The sequence below is a fragment of the Vidua chalybeata genome, unplaced genomic scaffold, assembly GCF_026979565.1.
Source record: "Vidua chalybeata isolate OUT-0048 unplaced genomic scaffold, bVidCha1 merged haplotype scaffold_200_ctg1, whole genome shotgun sequence".
Classification (NCBI taxonomy): domain Eukaryota; kingdom Metazoa; phylum Chordata; class Aves; order Passeriformes; family Viduidae; genus Vidua; species Vidua chalybeata.
Genome location: NW_026530363.1, coordinates 37,971 through 58,679, shown reverse-complemented (window position 1 = coordinate 58,679; position 20,709 = coordinate 37,971). Strand labels below are relative to the sequence as shown.

The 20,709-nt window shown below is 49.7% G+C and overlaps 1 protein-coding gene and 1 long non-coding RNA gene across 5 annotated transcripts; both read left to right on the top strand.

The window, feature by feature from the left end:
* Positions 1-3,098: 3,098 nt before the first annotated feature.
* Positions 3,099-12,423, top strand: LOC128783319 (uncharacterized). Of its 4 annotated transcripts, none has more exons than XM_053933974.1 (4): positions 3,099-5,412; positions 6,780-7,043; positions 7,499-8,256; positions 8,841-12,423. In XM_053933974.1, exons 1-4 carry the CDS (start codon positions 5,394-5,396, stop codon positions 9,510-9,512), a joined length of 1,713 nt encoding a protein of 570 aa, XP_053789949.1. In that variant the 5' UTR covers positions 3,099-5,393; the 3' UTR covers positions 9,513-12,423. The 4 variants fall into 4 exon arrangements, with proteins under 4 accessions (XP_053789949.1, XP_053789948.1, XP_053789947.1 ...); XM_053933973.1 differs by lacking the exon at positions 3,099-5,412 and having other exon boundaries at positions 5,433-7,043; positions 7,499-7,863; positions 8,065-8,256; XM_053933972.1 differs by lacking the exon at positions 3,099-5,412 and having other exon boundaries at positions 5,433-7,043; positions 7,499-8,127.
* A 901-nt stretch (positions 12,424-13,324) lies between these two features.
* On the top strand, positions 13,325-15,897 carry LOC128783323 (uncharacterized). The gene is made up of 2 exons (XR_008429079.1): positions 13,325-14,071; positions 14,160-15,897. It is a non-coding gene; the product is annotated as an uncharacterized LOC128783323 (long non-coding RNA).
* Positions 15,898-20,709: the final 4,812 nt, after the last annotated feature.

Genomic DNA, 20,709 nt, shown 5'->3' with positions numbered 1-20,709 from the left:
TAATGAGTCCGTGGCACCATCAATGTTCCTTTTGGGGGTTATCACAGGCACACTGTATCGAATCAATTCCGTATGCATCCCAACAAGCCCAACATGGTTCTTCCTCTAAGTCAGCTCCACAAGTGGAGCAATTTTCCCTTTGTGCGACCCCCCCCTTATATGGTTTTAAACTCATTAGAGCTGCCTTTTTCGCCTCCTGGTCGGCTAAGTTATTTCCCTGTACTGAGTTTCCCATCCCCACTTGATGTCCTTTTACATGAACAATAGCTATTCTTTCCGGACCTCTCAAGGCCTGGAGCACTTTCCGAATTAATTCCCCATGTATCAACCCCTTTCCCTGTGAATTGATAAGTCCCCTTTCTTCCCAGATTTTACCAAATGTATGAACCACCCCATAAGCATATTTTGAATCAGTAGAAATGGTCCCAGCCTTTCCTCTTAGCAGTTCTAAAGCTCTGAGCACTGCATACAATTCACATGCTTGTGCTGACCAGCTGGGACTAAGAGGACCAGATTCTATTTTCTTAAGAATCTTCCCATCCACAATAGCATACCCAGATTTCCTTTTCCCTTCAAGGACCCGAGAGGATCCATCTACATAATATCGATATCCTTCTTCTAATTCCTCCTCTTTGAGGTCTGGTCTTATTTTTGTTTGTTCCTCTATTTGCAAAAGACAATCATGAGTTAGTCCCACAACTGGTTCCCCATATAGAAACTGGGCTGGATTTTGTAAGCTTGTGGTTTCAATACTTAACCTAGGAGAAGAAATTAGGATGCCTTCATACTTTAGGAGGCTGGCATCTGTTATCCATTTATCCGCTTTTTGTTGTAGTACTCCACGGATGTTATGAGGAGATAGAACCTTCAGTTCACTCCCAAAAGTTATCTTTCCTGCTTCTTCTACCAAAAGGGCAGCAGCCACTATCGATTGCAAACAGGCAGGCCACCCTCGACTAACAGGGTCGAGAAGCTTTGAAAGATATGCCACTGGTTTCTTTCCGCCAGCCCATTCCTGGGCTAACACCCCGTATGCCACCCCTTCATTGACATTAATGAATAAAAAGAATGGTCTTTTTAGATCCGGGAGGCTGAGAACCGGGGCATTGACCAATTCAGTTTTCAATGATTTTAACCGGGTCTCATCCTCAGAGCTCCACTTTAATAGCCCATCTGTTGTTAATTTTTCATACAGAAATTTAACTTTCCCACTAAAATTTTCAATCCATTGTCTGCAATACCCAAAAAGTCCCAGTAACTGTCGAACCTGCCTTTTAGTTTTTGGAGCTTCCAGGGAAAGTATTCCTTGGACTCTATCAGTATCCAATTTCTTAGTCCCCTGAGTCAGCCAGTGTCCGAGGTACTTAACTTCCTCTTCCACGAATTGTAATTTTGACTTTGAAACTTTGAGTCCCTTAAGGCTTAAATAATTTAGGAGTTTTATAGTTTCTTCCCTTACTTTTTCTTCTTCTTTCCCTGCAATTAATAAATCATCTACGTATTGTAGAAGCACAATCCCCTCCCCCTGTGAATATTCTGCCAATATTTGTTCCAGAGCTTGCCCAAACAAATTTGGGGATTCTGTAAACCCCTGGGGAAGGACTGTCCACCTCAATTGTTGTTTTCTATGTGTATCCGGGTCTTCCCATTCAAAAGCAAAATAATCTCTAGAAGTTTCCTTAAGGGGACAGGCCCAAAAAGCATCTTTAAGATCTATTACACTATACCACTGGTTTTCTGGGCCAAGTTGGCTTAAAACAGTATGTGGATTGGCTACGACCGGGAATCTCTCAACTGTTCTTTTATTGATTTCCCGCAAGTCATGCACCAATCTGTAACTGCCATTCGGTTTCTTTACCGGCAGAATGGGGGTATTGAAAGGGGACATGCAGGGTTCTAAAAGTCCCTTTTCCAAAAGTCTCTTTATTTCTGTTTTTAGTCCTTCCCTCCCCTCTTTGGGTATGGGATATTGCCGAATCCTGACAGGGATTTCTGGGTTCCTGATAGTTACCTCAAAGGGTTCAACATTTAATTTCCCCACACTGTCGGGGGTATACCAAACTTCTGGGTTAATCTTTTTCTCGTCTTCAGCCCGGAGAGGATATAGTTTCACTGTTAGTTCTCCCTTTTTTGCCTCTATCCCTATCCCCAACTCGACCATCAAATCTCTCCCTAATAGATTATAATCTGCTTCTGGAACTAGTAAAAATGACCCAATTCCTAATTTAGAATCACTTTCTAAGAGTACATCCTTAATTACAGGTACTCCAAAGGGTTCCCCTTTGGCCCCAATCACCTGTATTATTTCAGGTGAAACCTTACACCCTTGGGGAAGGGTCTGGACGGTTGATCTCTCCGCCCCTGAGTCCACAAGGAACTCATATTCTTGTTTTTAATTTTACCAGGGGCTCTGTTCTTTCTCTTGTCCCCAGTAGATAGAGCCCCCGACCCCCTTAATCTTCTTTGAACTGTTCCTCATCAGCATCTTCTGCAGAACTCTCTCCTCTGTGTCCCTTCTTGAAACAGTCGTGACCTCTGGACTGACCTCCAGTTCCCCCCACCCCGGGGACTCCGCTGTCCCCCCCCACTGCTGCTAACACGATTCCAGACTGCTTTTTAAAACTCTCATCCTCTCTCCCAACACACACCTTTTGAGCCTCTCACAACAACTCATCCAATCCTCTCGCCTGCCATCCCTCCAACCTCTCCAACTTCTTCCGAATGTCCACCCAAGAATCGACCACAAAATGCACCTTCAAAAGTGTCTCACCCTCTGGGGTATTGGGGTCCACCCCTGAATACAACTGGAAAGCTTTCTTCAATCTCTCCCACTATCCAAAGAGCTGCATATTCGCTCTCCTCTTGGTTAAAGGGCTCTTTGGAGTTAATATATATATATATTTAGAGCTTGACAGATCCAATCCTCAAACGACCCAAACACGGGCCAATACAGCTGGTCTCCCCCTATCCGTTTACTCCCCCCAAATTTTCATACAATAATGGATCATTTTAACCCTATCTTTTCCTTTTCTAGAAGGAAAGGCATCCCAATACTTTACCGTTAAGCCTAGTGGAAGTTTTACCGAGATTCTCCCACCCATGGGTTCAGCAGATTTACTTTTTTCTCTGACCCATCTTCTAGAGTGCCTTCTCACACTCAACACAAACAATACGACAGTCGCTTCCCCCAATTCGTGGCCTACTCCGTCGCCGGATATGGGAAACGCCCTACTATGGGGTCCACACTCACTTGGGGAATCTGAGCTGCCAGTTCCCCTCTCACACACACATTCGCATTTGCTACACTCCAGGACTCCCACCCCTGACCGAGCGACCGAGCAGACCGGACTACTCACGTCTTTCCGGCGCCTCCGTTTCTCCACCGGGGCTTCGCCCTGTGTGTCTTCTTATTCACCTCAATCACCCCGGGACTACACACCCCTAAACGACTCTTAAAGACCCCGTTTCCGGGGTCGAGGCTTTGTCCCTTTCACATGCACTCCGGAGCCCGCTTGTACGGGGCCCACCGTCTTTTTCACACGCACACGCATTCTGGAGCCCGCTTGTACGGGGCCCACCGAGCACATACACTTATACTAAATTAGTAAGCCGAAACTTGGGGAAGTTTCTCCGGGGATCCCCCGCCCCAGGAACTTTGACGCAGTCCACCTCCGCGTCTGGGTTAGGCCCGCTTGCTCTCCTCCTAACCCAGGAGCCTCCCCACCGAGGGTAACTCGACGCCGAGGGGGGTGCAGCTCCCCCCCTCCTACATCCCCCAACCCTGGATGCTCTTGGAACATTAGTCCCTCAATCCAGCAGGTTTGAATCAACCCTGGATGCTCTTGGAATATTAATCCCTCAATCCAGCAGGTTTGAATCAACCCTGGATGCTCTTGGAATATTAATCCCTCAATCCAGCAGGTTTGAATCAACCCTGGAAAAAGGAGGCCCACCACCCACCCGGGGCTACTTACGTGTTCACTCTTCCGCGGTTCTTCGTGCACAAAGATTAACGGGGGTAACTTTGCTTGCTACTGAGTTTTAGGTTCGTCGGTAAAGGCCCAAGGAGGAAGCCCCCCCTTAGGTCCACCGCAAAAAGGCGGTGGGGCGCCTCACGCTAGTGGGGCCTCCGTCCCGGGTTTCCTTTATCCGAGTCACGGCACCAAATTGTGATAAATTGAGGCGAATAATTTGATTCAGCCTTTTTAAGGTCAATTGGAATTTTATTAATTACAGCAAGCAGTAGCAAGCAAAACAGCGCTGGGTGGGTAGGGGTCTCCTAACCGCCCCTCCTGCAGTGTCCCACACTGCAGTGCCCCACACCCCACCCCCCTTATTCAGTCTCTTTTATAGTTTCTTGGAGGTTTCTTCATTCGCGTCTCTTGTGATAGCGTTGGCCTAGCTTGAGCATCCCTCTGCATCGTGTCTGCGTTATGTCGAGGCAGGTGATCGTTGGTTTCACAATCGGTTCCGGACAGTGATGGGCGTACCCGGAGCACTCCTACGTTGTCTAGTCCGGTGGCCGTTGCCTGGTGGTCGCTGATTTCATAATCAGCTCCGGCCATCCCCCAACATCCTTAGCCTGTGTCTGCAAGAGAAGCTAAGAAAAGCTCCCTAAATGGTGATTAATCATACTTGCGGTCTTGCCTTTTGCAATATGTCTATAGCCTTGCAATATGCCTATAGCCTTGCAGTTTGTAGCAGTTGCTTCTTTATTGTCCTTTTTTTAGTAAAACCCACAAGTTGCTGTTTCCCAACTTCACAGATGCTTCCCCTATCTCCTAACAAGCAAGCTAGTCCCTCATACTTTAATTTTATTTTTCCTCCTTTAATATTCCAATTCCTTTGATGAACAAACAAGTTACCACAGTTTATCACATCCCGATTGTACCCTCGAATGCTAAACCCTCCTACCCCTACGCAGTAAAAGAATCCTCACCCCGCCCTTCGGGGCTCTCGGAATCTGCCTCCCTTCTGCTTCGTTGTCTCCCTGTTTGCCCCTTCTGCGACCCTTCAATAAACGAGCAGGATTTCAGCAGCCCGAGTGTCCCTCCCGTTCTTCTGGTGGACCCTCAGATGTACCAGCTATCCGAGCTTCGTGCCGAGTGGCTAAAAGCCCCCACGGCTCGGCAACTGGCTGCCCGAACAGGGACGGACACCAGCGGGTCCAGTCCTTGACCGTCTCCTGGAGATTGCCTGCTCTGTGACCAGCCTTCTCCAGGATTGCAAGTGGCGTTCGGGACCAGTTTCCTGGGACAGTCGCCCTTTCAGTTCGGAAGGCTTCTGTCTCCTGGGTTCTGCTGATAACCGACGGACCTTCGAGCTGCGCGGCAGCAGCAACGCCCTCGGACCAGCAGAAGTTCCACCAGACCCCTCTTCGATGTCCCCGTTTTATGCCTGTGTCCTTCAGAGGTATGCTTATCTCGCTTTTTCTTACGCCTGACTAGGCGTCACCTCCCTTTTTTGTTTTTTTTTTTGTTTTTTTTTCCTTTTCGAAGAGGGTGATTTAGCTGTGAGACCTGATATAATGGGTAACCGCCTGTCTCCAGCTCAACGGGAGTTTTAGATCCAAATTAAGTCCCACCTTGTTTTAGGGAACATTTCTTTTAATAAGAGAGATTTAAAGCCTTTTGTTAAATTTATTTTTGAACATTTTCCTGCTATTACACGGGAAGATGTTTTGGTGCCTGATTTCTGGGGAAGAGTTGGGAGAAAGATTTACGATTTACAAGTTCAGGGGAGGATTTCAGTCGGTCGTTTTTTTCCGCTTTTTCATTCCATTCTTAATTTGTTAAAAAAGAAGAGAGAGAGTTGGGTCCCCAGTTCACCTACCTCGTGTTCCTCCCCCCCCAATCCTATTCCCTCTTCCCCTAAGGGCGGATCGGGAGACAGATCCTGCCATACATCGGCACAGAGCTGCTGCCGTCTCTCTGCTGCTTCCCGATCCTCCCTGTCCCATTCGTGTGTTGGGACTGGCCACCCCAACACATGTCATTCCTGTTCCCTCTATACCAGAGACCCTAATCCTAGTTTGAAACCCTGTTGCTCTTTAGAGGACTTAACTGAACAAATAGGACAAAATGGCGCCTGCCTCATGGCGAAAAAAGACCAGCCCCAAGATGGCGCCCCTCCTTCTCCTTCACCCCAGAAAATTCCTGACATCTCGCCCCCGCCTCCTCCCCCCCCTCCGTCGAGTGCCGCCCCTGTGTCGGGACCCGTCCCCTCCTTCCCTCTGACCACACCCCTGGGTGGGCCCCCTGTGGCTGGGACCAGCCCCCAAGTGGGCCCAGCCCCCGTGGGTGGGAACCCCCCACCAGAAAGTCACGCCCCAGTGGGTGGGTCGGGACACGCCTCCTCCTCTCCTGCCACTGCCAGTACCGGAACCAGGAAGAAGCCTGGCCGGAAGCAGGCCATCCTGGCCTGTCGGACGCACGGTCTCCGGGACCCACCGGCCAGGGGGAGGCACCGTGCCCTAACCCAGCCTGCTTCATCCTCGGAAGAGGATGAGGAGAGTGGCAGCCCCCAGCATTCCAACAAGTCGGGGGGGGGGGGTTGGGCAAAGATCAGAGAGGAGGCAATTAAGGATGGGAATTTGGAATTGGCACGGGACTTGGGCAGCTTTGCGGCACCGGTCATCCTCCGGCGGGGGAGGGAGCCAAAGTGGGAGCAAATTCCATACGCTGAGGTGAAGGAGTTAAGGAAGGCTGCCAAAGATTATGGCAGAAACTCGCCTTTCTTTAAAAATGTGCTGGACTTAACATTTGCTGGACGTTTCCTAGTCCCCCATGATTTAAGGTATATTGCTAAGGCACTGTTTGCTCCCACCGAATGCGACCTCTGGGAGATTCATTGGAAAAAACTGTTGAAACCACTCCTGCGCAAGTATGATCTCGCAGAGGTGGTGGGAGAGGGGGATGAGGCAATGGAAGCCCTTGCTGGAGAAGGGGAGTTCAGCAGTCCGGAGGACCAAATTCTACTAGCACAGGAGCTGCTTCAGGACATAGCAGCAGCGGGAAAGGAGGCACTCCTGAAGATACCGGATGGTAAGATCCCCCTCCAAAACTTTTCTTCTATCATGCAAGGGCCTGAGGAGACTTTTATTACTTTTGTTGATAGACTGAAAGAGGCCATTGAGAGACAAATAGACAACGCAGAAGCTCGTGCAGAGCTTCTACGAAAGATGGCCATTTCTAACTCTAATTCGGAAACAAAAAAGATTCTCCGTGCACTACCTCAGGACCCCGAGCCCACCATCTCTCAGATGGTGGAGGCTTGCACAAAGGCAATGTCAATGGAGCACACGGTGGCCCTGGCTGTCAGCAAAGGGGTGGGAGAGGCCATGATAAACTTACAAAATACGCGCTGTTTTAACTGTGGTCAGCTGGGTCACATCCAGGTGAACTGTCCCCACTGGCCACAGATTCAACAACCTATCTTGCCCCCCCCAAGACCATATCCTAGGAACCCATTTTATCAAGATCACCAGTTTCATCTACAGCGACAAGGGTACCAGCCAGCGGGAAACTGGCGGCGAAGCGCGAGGAAGGGCCGCGCGACGACACCAAGTGGCCCTTCTCAGCATCCCAGCCTCCCGACCATCAGGGAGGACGAGTGGCCGCGCGGCCAAGTCCAGCAGTTCAGCGCAGCCACGAGGACGGACTCCGCCTCTTCCGCCGGACAGGTACCCTAAATCAGGGCAATCATCAGGTCCTCCGCAGCAGCGTCACCATCTCTCTCCAGGATGAGGACCTGACGAGAATTCCTGCTGGGTTCCTGGGCCCCCTCCACGACTGTCGGGACACCACCGTGCTCATCTTAGAAGACTCCTTCAACACGCCAAATGAAATCACCATCTTACCTGAGGTAGTGTGTTTTCCACCAGGAGAGGAGATCACCGTCTCCGTCATTTGTAACCACCCACCATTTACTTTAAGGAAAGGCGATCCTTTTGCTTTGCTTTACGTACTGGACACCCACGATGACCCGGACACAGAGAGACATGTTTTCTTCACCCAAAATGTATGTAAAGAAAGACCATTAATTGATGCCAAACTTTCTTTGCAGGGAAAGTCGGTGCAGATGCGGCTCATGGCAGACACAGGAGCTGACGTGACCATCATCCCCCAGGTGAGGTGGCCCAGCGACTGGGAGCTTGTGCCCCCTTGCGGCAGGATCTCCGGTGTGGGCGGAGCGGTCCACTCTCTGAGGAGTAGGCATCTTGTGTGCGTGGAAGGTCCGGAAGGACAATTGGCAACGGTGAGACCTTTTGTTGTCTCTTCAAACATACTATTATTAGGAAGGGATGTTTTATGCCAATGGGGAGCCCGCCTCGACATCCCTAGCCCTTTGTGGGATTTTTAGCGTGGGCCACTGCAGAGCGCACTTCCCCACCCCTGACCTGGAAAACCAACACACCGGTCTGGGTGGATCAGTGGCCCCTTCCATCAGAAAAATTGAGTGCGCTTCATAAATGAGTAGAGGAGCAGGTGAAACTTGGGCATTTAACACCTTCTACCAGCCCTTGGAATAGCCCTGTCTTTGTAATTAGAAAACCTGGCACAGACAGGTGGCGCCTGCTCCAAGACCTGCGAAGGGTTAATGATGTGATAGAAGATATGGGTCCCATTCAACCAGGCCTTCCGTCACCTTCTATGCTCCCCAGAGACTGGCAGCTAGCAGTGATAGACATCAAAGACTGCTTTTTTAACATTCCGCTCTACCCCGGGGATGCTCCCAGGTTCGCCTTTTCTGTACCATCATTGAATAGGGCTGAACCTTTTAAAAGATATCATTGGACATCCCTGCCTCAGGGGATGAAAAATTCCCCTGTGCTCTGTCAGACTTTTGTAGCGCAGATTTTATCACCTGTGCGTCGGCTTTTCCCTGAGGCCATCATCCTGCATGACATGGATGATGTGCTAGTTTGTGCTTCCGACTCGACATACCTAAAGGCAACACTGGACAAGACTATTAAGGCTATCAAAGCTGCAGGGCTCCAGATAGCAGAAGAGAAGATCCAATTCTCAGCACCATGGAGGTACCTCGGATTCCTCATCACAGGAAGGACAGTGACGCCACAGACACTGACCATCAACAAGGATCCGAAGACTCTGCGAGACCTTCAGCAGCTGTGCGGAACGATCACCTGGATCCGCCCCCTCCTGGGACTGACGACTGAGGAGCTGTCACCTCTCTTCTGTCTGCTTCGAGGCGACGGAGACCTCGCCTCACCACGCGAGCTGACACCTGCCGCGCGGGAAGCCCTGCAACGGGTTGCTGTTGCTCTGAAGTCTCGCCAGGCACACCGCGTGGTCCGGACCCTTCCCGTGAACTTCGCGGTGTTGGGTAAGTGCCCCCACCTCCATGGACTTCTCTTCCAGTGGGATAACAGAGCATCTGATCCCCTGGTCATCTTAGAGTGGCTCTTCCTACCACACCAGCCCTCTAGGACGATCACGACCCCTGCAGAATTGCTAGCCACTTTAATAATGAAGGCACGACACCGCCTCTGAACCCTCGCAGGGTGTGACCCTGAGTGCATTTACTTACCTGTTAGATTAGATCAATTGGACTCGTTGTTGCAAACTAATGAAAATTTGCTCATTGCTCTGGACAGCTTCCCCGGACAAATTTCGGTTCACTATCCTAAGCATAAATTGTTTAAGGATACATTGCATTTGGCCCCGAGAATGTTTAAAAGCAAAACACCAATTCCAGGTGCTCTCACGGTGTTCACCGATGGGTCGGGCAGATCCCACAAATCGGTGATCACTTGGAAGGACCCGGACAGTCAGAAGTGGGAGTCTGACGTCCAAGTGGTTGAGGGTTCCCCCCAGATGGCGGAACTTGCCGCAGTCGTGAGAGCATTCAAAAAATTTCAACAGCCTCTGAATGTGGTCACTGATTCGGCCTATGTCGCTGGGGTAGCAGAAAGGGCCGAAGGTGCCCTCCTCAAAGAAGTTTCAAACACAAATTTATACAGTTTACTCTCTGATCTCATTTGGCTACTTTCCCATAGAGAGCAACCTTATCATATCATGCACGTAAGGGCACACACCGATTTACCCGGAGAGATCACTGAGGGTAATCGGAAAGCGGACCTCCTAGCCATGTCAACACAAATATCTGCAACCGCTTCAACCACCTTACCAGACATACTCCGGCAAGCGCGGCTCAGCCGTGCATTTTACCACCAGAATGCCCCGGCTCTAGTGCGACAGTTTAAGATCTCGATAGCACAGGCAAGAACCATTGTTTCTACCTGCCCGAGCTGCCAGTCTTTCGCTCTTCCTTCCCTCATTTCGGGGACAAATCCCCGAGGGTTGGGAGCGCTAGAGATATGGCAGACAGATGTAACACACTTCGAGCCGTTTGGTCGGATGAAATACATACATGTCTCTATTGACACGTTTTCCGGCGCAGTGTTTGCCTCCGTCCATGCAGGCGAAAAAACCAGGGATGCCATGAAACATCTTTTCATGGCATTCTCTACGTTGGGAGTCCCATCTCACATAAAAACTGATAATGGCCCATGCTATGCGTCAAAGCGCTTCGGTGAGTTTGCGCAACAGTGGGGAATTTCCCATACCACCGGAATTCCCCACAATCCTACAGGACAGGCGATAATAGAGAGGGCCCACAGAAATCTAAAAAGGCTCCTTGAACAACAACATAAGCCGGACATTACAGTGAGCCCAGCCGAAAGGTTATGTAAGGCCCTGTATGTCCTGAATTTTTTAAACTGCTCAGAAAGGGAGCCTGACCCTCCTATTATCCGCCATTTTCACAATAACACCAGAGCGCAACTCGCCGAGAGGCCACCAGTCTTGATAAAGGACCCAGAATCCAAAGCTATCCAGGGCCCTTTCCCTCTAATAACCTGGGGGAGAGGGTATGCCTGTGTTTCTACAGATAAAGGACCAAGATGGATTCCGGGGAAATATGTCAAGCCCTTCGTAGAGGTGCCAGCTCAGCAAGACAACGTGTCCTTGGTGCAAAGCACCGAGAACACCTCATCGCTGGACGGAGTTTCCACTGCCTGGAAGAGGAGGAGAAGAAAGACCGTTCCTCCCAATATCGTCACACGTGTCATGATTACCCGAAGATATTTTCCCCCGCTGAACTCTACGTACCCAATTACCCCATCGCCCCCTGTACCCTTTCCTTTCCCCTAACCTCCCCTTTCCCTCAATCCTTACCCCTTTTCTCTAATTTTATTTAGTGCTTATTTAGTAAATAAAAACGGGGGAGGTTGGGGAGGGACCACTGAGGAAAATTTATCATTCAAGTTATGCTTTCTTTTATCACAAGACGCTGAGGATGACTACCGCCTTGAGGACACCTCTGAAACATCTGATGCTCCTGATCGTCATCATCTGGCTGTCACCGGTCAGGAGCTGGATAGTCCCACAGCTGAGAGAAAACATATGGGTCACGCTGGCGAAGTCCTTGAAGCAGGACAACTTCTGTATGGCCATGGGAAGTGTGGACAATCCGTTATCCACGTGCCTGGTAGGAGTCCCCCTGTCGCCAAACGACTATCCATATGCAGGAAAAAAACCTAATCCTGTGGACACCTGGGATGAGTGGACGAGGATTCTGCCATATGCACCACAGGAGCCCCAAGAATTGGACCTATTGGGCTCCTCTCAGGCAACATATTGTGTCAGGTTTAGGTACCAGCCCTCCCAGAAAGACTGGGATCAAATGGCTAAACTCCACCCCGCTGGTACCCAAGAAGTAAAAAGACACGATGTATCTCCCCACGATGGGAGATACCATGCAGCAAATTGGTGCAATTACACCTCGACCATGGTATCTAGGTCCTCCTCAGTTCCCAGGGTGCTCCCCAGGGGGTTTTTTCTCATCTGCGGCGACAGGGTGTGGGCAGGGATTCCCTCCCAAATCCAGGGAGGCCCCTGCAGCCTTGGGCAGCTTACCACACTGACACCGAACAAAACCCAAATTTTAAATTGGAAAAACGAAAATAAATTGGCTCGCAAAAAGAGATCCTATAACCAATTCGACGAAAATTGTGATTCAAAAATTTACAATTGGGGAAAGACGAAGAGAGTCACGGTATCCATATTTTTACCATGGTATGCCACAGCAAAGGCCCTCGGTGAGCTTTCTCACCTCGAGTGTTGGCTCAGTAAGCAGGCCAACGCCACGTCCGCTGCCCTTTCCGACTTGCTAGCGGACGAAGAAGTCACCCGGCACGCCACACTGCAAAATAGGGCTGCTATTGACTTCTTACTGCTCGCCCATGGCCACGGCTGTGAGGACTTTGAAGGAATGTGCTGCTTCAATCTGGCATCAAAGAGCACATCCATCCAAGCTAATATCCAGCGGATCCGAGAGCAAGTTGACGACCTCAAGACTGAGACCTCGACTGTAGATCCTGTGAATAAACTGCTGTCTCAATGGGGTGTCCCAGGGTGGGTTGCTATCATCCTCAGGGGACTCTTTTGGATCTTTCTGATAATGTTCATGATCTCGGTTGCTTTATTTTTGTTTAGACGTATGTTGCTTAAAACGTTGGGAAGTGCTTATTTAATAAATAAAAACGGGGGAGATGTAGGAGGAGGGGTTGGGGAAGGCAGTCTAGGGTTGCCATGGGAAACAGCAGTTGTATGAGTTCTCCACCCCCTTTTGTAAGAGAATTGTACCCTCCCCCTGTCCTGTCAGTTATTGTTCAAGTCTGCCCCTTAGCCTAGAATCTTCTCTGTTCCACGTTTTCCCTTTGGTTCTTCCACCAAGAACACTCCTTTCCCTTTTCCCCACTGGTTAATGTTGTATTTCCCCTCCCTTTAGCCTTCTCCAGATTGTACCCTCGAATGCTAAACCCTCCTACCCCTACGCAGTAAAAGAATCCTCACCCCGCCCTTCGGGGCTCTCGGAATCTGCCTCCCTTCTGCTTCGTTGTCTCCCTTTTTGCCCCTTCTGCGACCCTTCAATAAACGAGCAGGATTTCAGCAACCCGAGTGTCCCTCCCGTTCTTCTGGTGGACCCTCAGATGTACCAGCTATCCGAGCTTCGTGCCGAGTGGCTAAAAGCCCCCACGGCTCGGCAACTGGGAGATCCTTTGCATTACAGGGCGAATAAAGGGGGGATGAATGTGTGTGAATGAGAGGCGGGCTGGTTACCCCAGACCTGCTAAGCGAGAGCGGCAGTCTCCCATGCTGCGTTTCCGTCTTTTTCGCGAGAAAAGCGGCCAGTAAAGAGACTAAGCGAGTGATAAAAAGAGTGAGAGAACCCCCCCTGGGACTGGGTCTCAGAGAAAGAGTGGGACCCCTTAGTGGGGGGGGGGGGGGGGAAGAAAAGGTAATTAATTAGAAAAAAAAATTAATTAAAAGGTAAAAAGAGGGTTTTCTTGGCATAATCTATTGGGGAAAAATAAAAGGTAAAATGTGTAGGAGGGGCCCCTAAAAATTCTGCTGGATTGAGGGATAAGAATGCCCAAGAACATCCAAGATCAAACCTGCTGGATTGAGGGATTAATGTTCCAAGAGCATCCAGGGTTAAGTCAAACCTGCTGGGTTGAGGGATTAACATTCCAAGAGCAGCCAGAATTAAGTTTGCTGGGTTGTTGAGAGCACCCAAGATTGAGTAAAAATTTTGCCAGTTTGAAGATAAGTCTGACAGGATCTAGAGTTGGGAACCACACAGCTAGATTGAGGGGTATCCAAGAACACTGGGACTAGCCAGGGACACCTAAAAGTGTAATAGGTGTGTTGAAAAATAAAAGGTACCTTGTTGTTGTGGTTGTTTTGTTATGTGTAAGAGTAAGTAAAAATAAAGTTAAGTGAATGTAGACGAAGGAAAGTATATGTATGCATCCTGCCCTGTTAAGCAGCCTCACTGTGCTTCCCTGCTGTGACTGACAAACACAAGTTACGAACCCTCAGAACTGAAAAAGTTCAATCAAATATTGCTTCCATTGATGACCATGATATTGTCTATAATACCTTGTTACAACTTATGTTATGTAAGTGTTAATACCCCTATCCTACCAGTTCGTAAACCTGATGGGTCATACCGGTTAGTACAGGATCTGCGGGCCATAAACAAGGTAACTGAGGATCTGTATCCTGTGGTGGCCAATCCCTACACGTTATTAACTTGCTTAACAGCCGAGCTAACTTGGTTTACCGTTTTAGATTTAAAAGATGCCTTCTTTTGCCTTCCTATCCACGAAGCCAGAAAATTTTTGCATTTGAATGGGAAAATCCTAAGAGCGGGCGAAGAACTCAACTGACATGGACCAGACTCCCACAAGGATTCAAAAACTCACCCACTTTGTTTGGAGAACAACTTGCAAAAGAATTAGAGACCTGAGAAGCCCCTCCAGAGGAAGGGAAGTTGCTACAGTACGTAGATGACATCCTGATAGCCACACGGACAAGGGAAGCATGCATGGCCTGGACGATAAGCCTCTTGAACTTTTTGGGGCTCCAAGGGTACCGAGTATCAAAGAAAAAAGCCCAAGTAGTAAAACAGAAAGTAACTTATCTGGGCTACGAAGTCAGTGCTAGACAACGTACCTTGGGCCAAAGCCGAAGGAGGCAATATGCCAGACCCCAAAACCTCAGACTGTAAAGGAACTACGAACTTTCCTGAGGATGACAGGGTGGTGCAGGTTATGGATCTATAACTATGGACTGTTTGTTAAGCCCTTCTATGAACTGATTGCAACTGAAAGCAGGAACATCCAAGAGACAAAGGAAGCTACGCAAGCTTTCAACCAGCTGAAAAAAGCCCTCATGTCAGCTCCAGCCCTGAGATTGCCGGACGTGAGTAAGCCTTTCCTTTTATTCTCCCATGAGAAGCAAGGAATCGCCTTAGGAATACTAGCACAGGACCTCGGCCCATATCGGAGAGCAGTGGCTTACTTCTCTAAGCAATTGGATACAGCAGCTAAAGGGTGGCCTGGGTGCCTCAGAGCTGTTGCAGCAGTCGTACTGAACATCCAAGAGGCACACAAATTCACCCTAGGCCAGAAAAGAACTGTGCTAGTGTCTCACACAGTGTCTGCAGTGCTAGAGGTAAAAGGTGGGCATTGGCTTTCCCCACAACGGCTCCTGAGATACCAAGCTATCATAGTGGAGCAAGATGATGTAGAGATAGTAGTGACTAACATTGTCAATCCAGCCTCCTTCCTCAGTAGAAACCAAGGGGAACCAGTGGAACATGACTGCCTGGAGACCATTGAAGCCACCTACTCCAGCTGCCCTGACTCGAAGGACACCCCTCTGGAGAATGCAGAAGTCTCGTTTACTGATGGAAGCAGTTATATCATCAGTGGAAAACGGCACGCCGGGTAGGCAGTTACAACGTGCAAGGAAGTAATATCATCTGGGCCCCTGCCAACAAATACCTCTGCACAGAAGGCCGAGATAATTGCTCTAACTCGGGCCCTAGAATTGGCAAGAGGGAAAGAAATAAACATATACACGGACTCGAAGTATGCATTTGGAGTAGTGCATGCTCACAGAGCCATTTAGAAAGAGAGAGGACTGCTGAACTCTCAAGGGAAAAATATTAAAGATGCATCAGAAGTACTGCGACTTCTAGAAGCAGTCCAGTTGCCAGAGAAAGTAGCGATCATGCACATTAAGGCACATCAGAAGATAAACTCAGAATTGGAAGAAGGAAACGAGCTGGCAGATAGGGAAGCAAAAGAAGCAGCAAGAATTGAGGTCATAACTGAGGCAGCCCTGATTCCAGACGGGCAAATTTCCCCTAAAGGTAAGCCAAGATACAACAAACTAGAAAAAAAATTAATCTATGAGCAAAAAGGAGACTATAACCAAGAGGGATGGGCCACCATAGAAGGAAAATTAGTTCTACCCTCCTATTTATTATGGTCCCTAATAAAGGAAGAACACCAGAAAACCATTGGGGTATTGATGCTCTATCATAACTAGACATTTACAACTCGACAATGTGACCTTTGCCTCCAGACCAACCCCAAAAATACTCCCAAACCAAAGCTTAGCCAGATTAGGAAGGGTCATGGGCCGGAGCAGCAATGGCAGATTGATTGTACAGAATTGCCAAGAAAAGGGGGGTATAAGTTTTTACTGGTGCTAACAGATACCTTTTCAGGATGGCCAGAAGCATTCCCCACCAGGACTTCTAAAGCTCAAGAAGTAACTAAGGTATTGGTACAAGAAAACATACCACGCTTTAGAGTCCTGGCCACAATCTCCTCAAATAGAGGACCACATTTTATTGTAAAATTCGTGCAACAAGTTAGCCAATACTTGAACATAGACTGAGAACTTCACACCCCATATAACCCACAATCAAGTGGTCAGGTAAAAAAAAATGAATCATTTGATCAAACAACAAATTGTACAATTGGGACAAGAAGCTAATTTGTCATGGACTCAATCCCTCCCATTAGCACTACTGCAGATCCGAACCAAACCCAAGACTAAAGAAAAGCTAAACCACTTTGAATTGCTTTATGAAAAACCATATGGGGTGCGAAAGAGAATGTCTACCCAAGACATGTCACTAACCTCCTGTATGTTAAGTCTCTTAACTTGGTGTATCCAGCACCAATCACTAGCTAATAAACACAAGTCATAACTAGTGAAATACACTGTTTAGAAGACTTTATGTCACCCAATTATAATTCTATTAATTTTAGTTACTGTAAGTTTAATGATGTCTACTTTAACACTCATGTAGAATTCGAGGATGTTAAAACACATGGCCAGTCTGACATCACTCTCTAGAACTCATAGAATCTTACTGAAAGAGGACGGTCATGATAGTAGATCAGAATTTAAATCAAGACCCCTGTAGTAAAAGAATTTACTATATTTTAAGAAAAGGGGGGACTGAAGCAGAGATTTTTAGAGTTAGGTTAACAAAATGAATTAAGCATTTCTAATTTAGCTTGTAGAGTTATGTGTTGAATTTTCAACCTTTTACTTAAGAAACCTCTGCCTAGTACAAAGGGCATAGGAAAATGCAAATTTCGGAAGCTTCTTGCATAAAGAACAATACCAGAAGAAGCAAAGAACCCAGATAAAGAAGCTCCTCTGTCTCCAAGCCTATCAAGACTGACAGACGTACTCAGATAAGCACCAAAGGACCAAAAGCGCACGCGCAGAGAGGAAAAGTTCAAAAGTTCAATCATGAGGAAGACCACAATCTTCAGCCTCAGGACCACCAAGAGACCCCCCGTACGACCACCACAGCAAACCACGCATGCCCAGAAGGGCGTGGACTTAGCATGAGAAGCGAGGACAGGCGGGGCCAGGGGTTGAATACGCATGAAAAAGTCGTGCAGTGTATTGCATATGGAACGTCTTTAAGAATAAAAGTGTGGGTCAGACTGAGGCTCGGGGCACAACTTTTGGAGAGCTATCTCACTTGTGCTGGGCGCTGACATACATACCCATTTCATAACGACCCCAGGTTATGGAGTCTATTTATTTATTCCGCGTATCGTTTCAGAGGTTTCTTCCCGTCGCCAGGCTGCAACGTGCCCGCTAGTAGGCAGAGAGCACGGCCATCTGCCAGCAGGTTGCAGCTTGCCCAGGAAAGTGCAGTGTCCTTGGAATGTGCAGCAAATCTTATTTCCTGGCAAGGTCGGGCTAAGTGAGCAGTGCTGGTACACTTTCTCCTTGAGAACTGAAGCGGAAAAGCTTTTGGCTAAGATGTAGGCGACTAGAGAGGCAGAATACGCAGCTCCGGAGCTGGCCGAAAGCAAGTGCCGCTTGCCGGCGTCTTTCGGCAGAAGCGGCGCTTCGGAGCGCACCGCTGCCGCTCCAGTGATCTGTGCGCGAAGTAGCCGCTTCTTGTCCTCCGGCAGCCGGAGATCGCGGTAGCTTGCAAGAGGCGAAGAACGAAGCCGCGAAGAAGCCGGCTTGTGTGCGAAGCTCGCAGACTGCTGCAGGACGGTGGCTGCTGCTCTCCTGCCTCTTGAATTCACTCTTGGCATGCCAATGGAAGGTGTTCCAGGACAACTTTCCTGGGTTTTGACATAGTCGTCATGCATCCCACCTTGGAAATTCTTGTTGCTCCCCAGAGGCTCCGAGATGCAGAGAACACGGTGGCAGCTGCTGAAAAGAAGGGCAACTGTGAGTTGGTCAAGAAGCAAGAACCTAGGCAGCTGACTGTGCTTGGCAAGGAGCAGCTGCTGGATTCTTGCAATTGCCTTCAGTGCGCACAGAAGCCCGCTGCTCTGCTGCTTGGTTTTTCGCCTTCAGTCAATTACACACTGCTGAAGCTGAGGCAGGCTGTTCAGCTTTGCTGCTTTTCAGCATCTCAGCTGCCCTTCTGCTCTGTGACAGCTCTCGAGGCTTCTTGCCTTCGCCAGGCTGCAACGTGCCCGCTACTACCCAGAGCTGGGCAGGAGTGGGCAGAGAGCACGGCCATCTGCCAGCAGGTTGCAGCAGCTTGCCCAGGAAAGTGCAGTGTCCTTGGAATGTGCAGCAAATCTTATTTCCTGGCAAGGTCGGGCTAAGTGAGCAGTGCTGGTACACTTTCTCCTTGAGAACTGGAGCGGAAAAGCTTTTGGCTAAGATGTAGGCGACTAGAGAGGCAGAATACGCAGCTCCGGAGCTGGCCGAAAGCAAGTGCCGCTTGCCGGCGTCTCTCGGCAGAAGCGGCGCTTCGGAGCGCACCGCTGCCGCTCCAGTGATCTGTGCGCGAAGTAGCCGCTTCTTGTCCTCCGGCAGCCGGAGATCGCGGTAGCTTGCAAGAGGCGAAGAACGAAGCCGCGAAGAAGCCGGCTTGTGTGCGAAGCTCGCAGACTGCTGCAGGACGGTGGCTGCTGCTCTCCTGCCTCTTGAATTCACTCTTGGCATGCCAATGGAAGGTGTTCCAGGACAACTTTCCTGGGTTTTGACATAGTCGTCATGCATCCCACCTTGGAAATTCTTGTTGCTCCCCAGAGGCTCCGAGATGCAGAGAACACGGTGGCAGCTGCTGAAAAGAAGGGCAACTGTGAGTTGGTCAAGAAGCAAGAACCTAGGCAGCTGACTGTGCTTGGCAAGGAGCAGCTGCTGGATTCTTGCAATTGCCTTCAGTGCGCACAGAAGCCCGCTGCTCTGCTGCTTGGTTTTTCGCCTTCAGTCAATTACACACTGCTGAAGCTGAGGCAGGCTGTTCAGCTTTGCTGCTTTTCAGCATCTCAGCTGCCCTTCTGCTCTGTGACAGCTCTCGAGGCTTCTTGCCTTCGCCAGGCTGCAACGTGCCCGCTACTACCCAGAGCTGGGCAGGAGTGGGCAGAGAGCACGGCCATCTGCCAGCAGGTTGCAGCAGCTTGCCCAGGAAAGTGCAGTGTCCTTGGAATGTGCAGCAAATCTTATTTCCTGGCAAGGTCGGGCTAAGTGAGCAGTGCTGGTACACTTTCTCCTTGAGAACTGGAGCGGAAAAGCTTTTGGCTAAGATGTAGGCGACTAGAGAGGCAGAATACGCAGCTCCGGAGCTGGCCGAAAGCAAGTGCCGCTTGCCGGCGTCTTTCGGCAGAAGCGGCGCTTCGGAGCGCACCGCTGCCGCTCCAGTGATCTGTGCGCGAAGTAGCCGCTTCTTGTCCTCCGGCAGCCGGAGATCGCGGTAGCTTGCAAGAGGCGAAGAACGAAGCCGCGAAGAAGCCGGCTTGTGTGCGAAGCTCGCAGACTGCTGCAGGACGGTGGCTGCTGCTCTCCTGCCTCTTGAATTCACTCTTGGCATGCCAATGGAAGGTGTTCCAGGACAACTTTCCTGGGTTTTGACATAGTCGTCATGCATCCCACCTTGGAAATTCTTGTTGCTCCCCAGAGGCTCCGAGATGCAGAGAACACGGTGGCAGCTGCTGAAAAGAAGGGCAACTGTGAGTTGGTCAAGAAGCAAGAACCTAGGCAGCTGACTGTGCTTGGCAAGGAGCAGCTGCTGGATTCTTGCAATTGCCTTCAGTGCGCACAGAAGCCCGCTGCTCTGCTGCTTGGTTTTTCGCCTTCAGTCAATTACACACTGCTGAAGCTGAGGCAGGCTGTTCAGCTTTGCTGCTTTTCAGCATCTCAGCTGCCCTTCTGCTCTGTGACAGCTCTCGAGGCTTCTTGCCTTCGCCAGGCTGCAACGTGCCCGCTACTACCCAGAGCTGGGCAGGAGTGGGCAGAGAGCACGGCCATCTGCCAGCAGGTTGCAGCAGCTTGCCCAGGAAAGTGCAGTGTCCTTGGAATGTGCAGCAAATCTTATTTCCTGGCAAGGTCGGGCTAAGTGAGCAGTGCTGGTACACTTTCTCCTTGAGAACTGGAGCGGAAAAGCTTTTGGCTAAGATGTAGGCGACTAGAGAGGCAGAATACGCAGCTCCGGAGCTGGCCGAAAGCAAGTGCCGCTTGCCGGCGTCTTTCGGCAGAAGCGGCGCTTCGGAGCGCACCGCTGCCGCTCCAGTGATCTGTGCGCGAAGTAGCCGCTTCTTGTCCTCCGGCAGCCGGAGATCGCGGTAGCTTGCAAGAGGCGAAGAACGAAGCCGCGAAGAAGCCGGCTTGTGTGCGAAGCTCGCAGACTGCTGCAGGACGGTGGCTGCTGCTCTCCTGCCTCTTGAATTCACTCTTGGCATGCCAATGGAAGGTGTTCCAGGACAACTTTCCTGGGTTTTGACATAGTCGTCATGCATCCCACCTTGGAAATTCTTGTTGCTCCCCAGAGGCTCCGAGATGCAGAGAACACGGTGGCAGCTGCTGAAAAGAAGGGCAACTGTGAGTT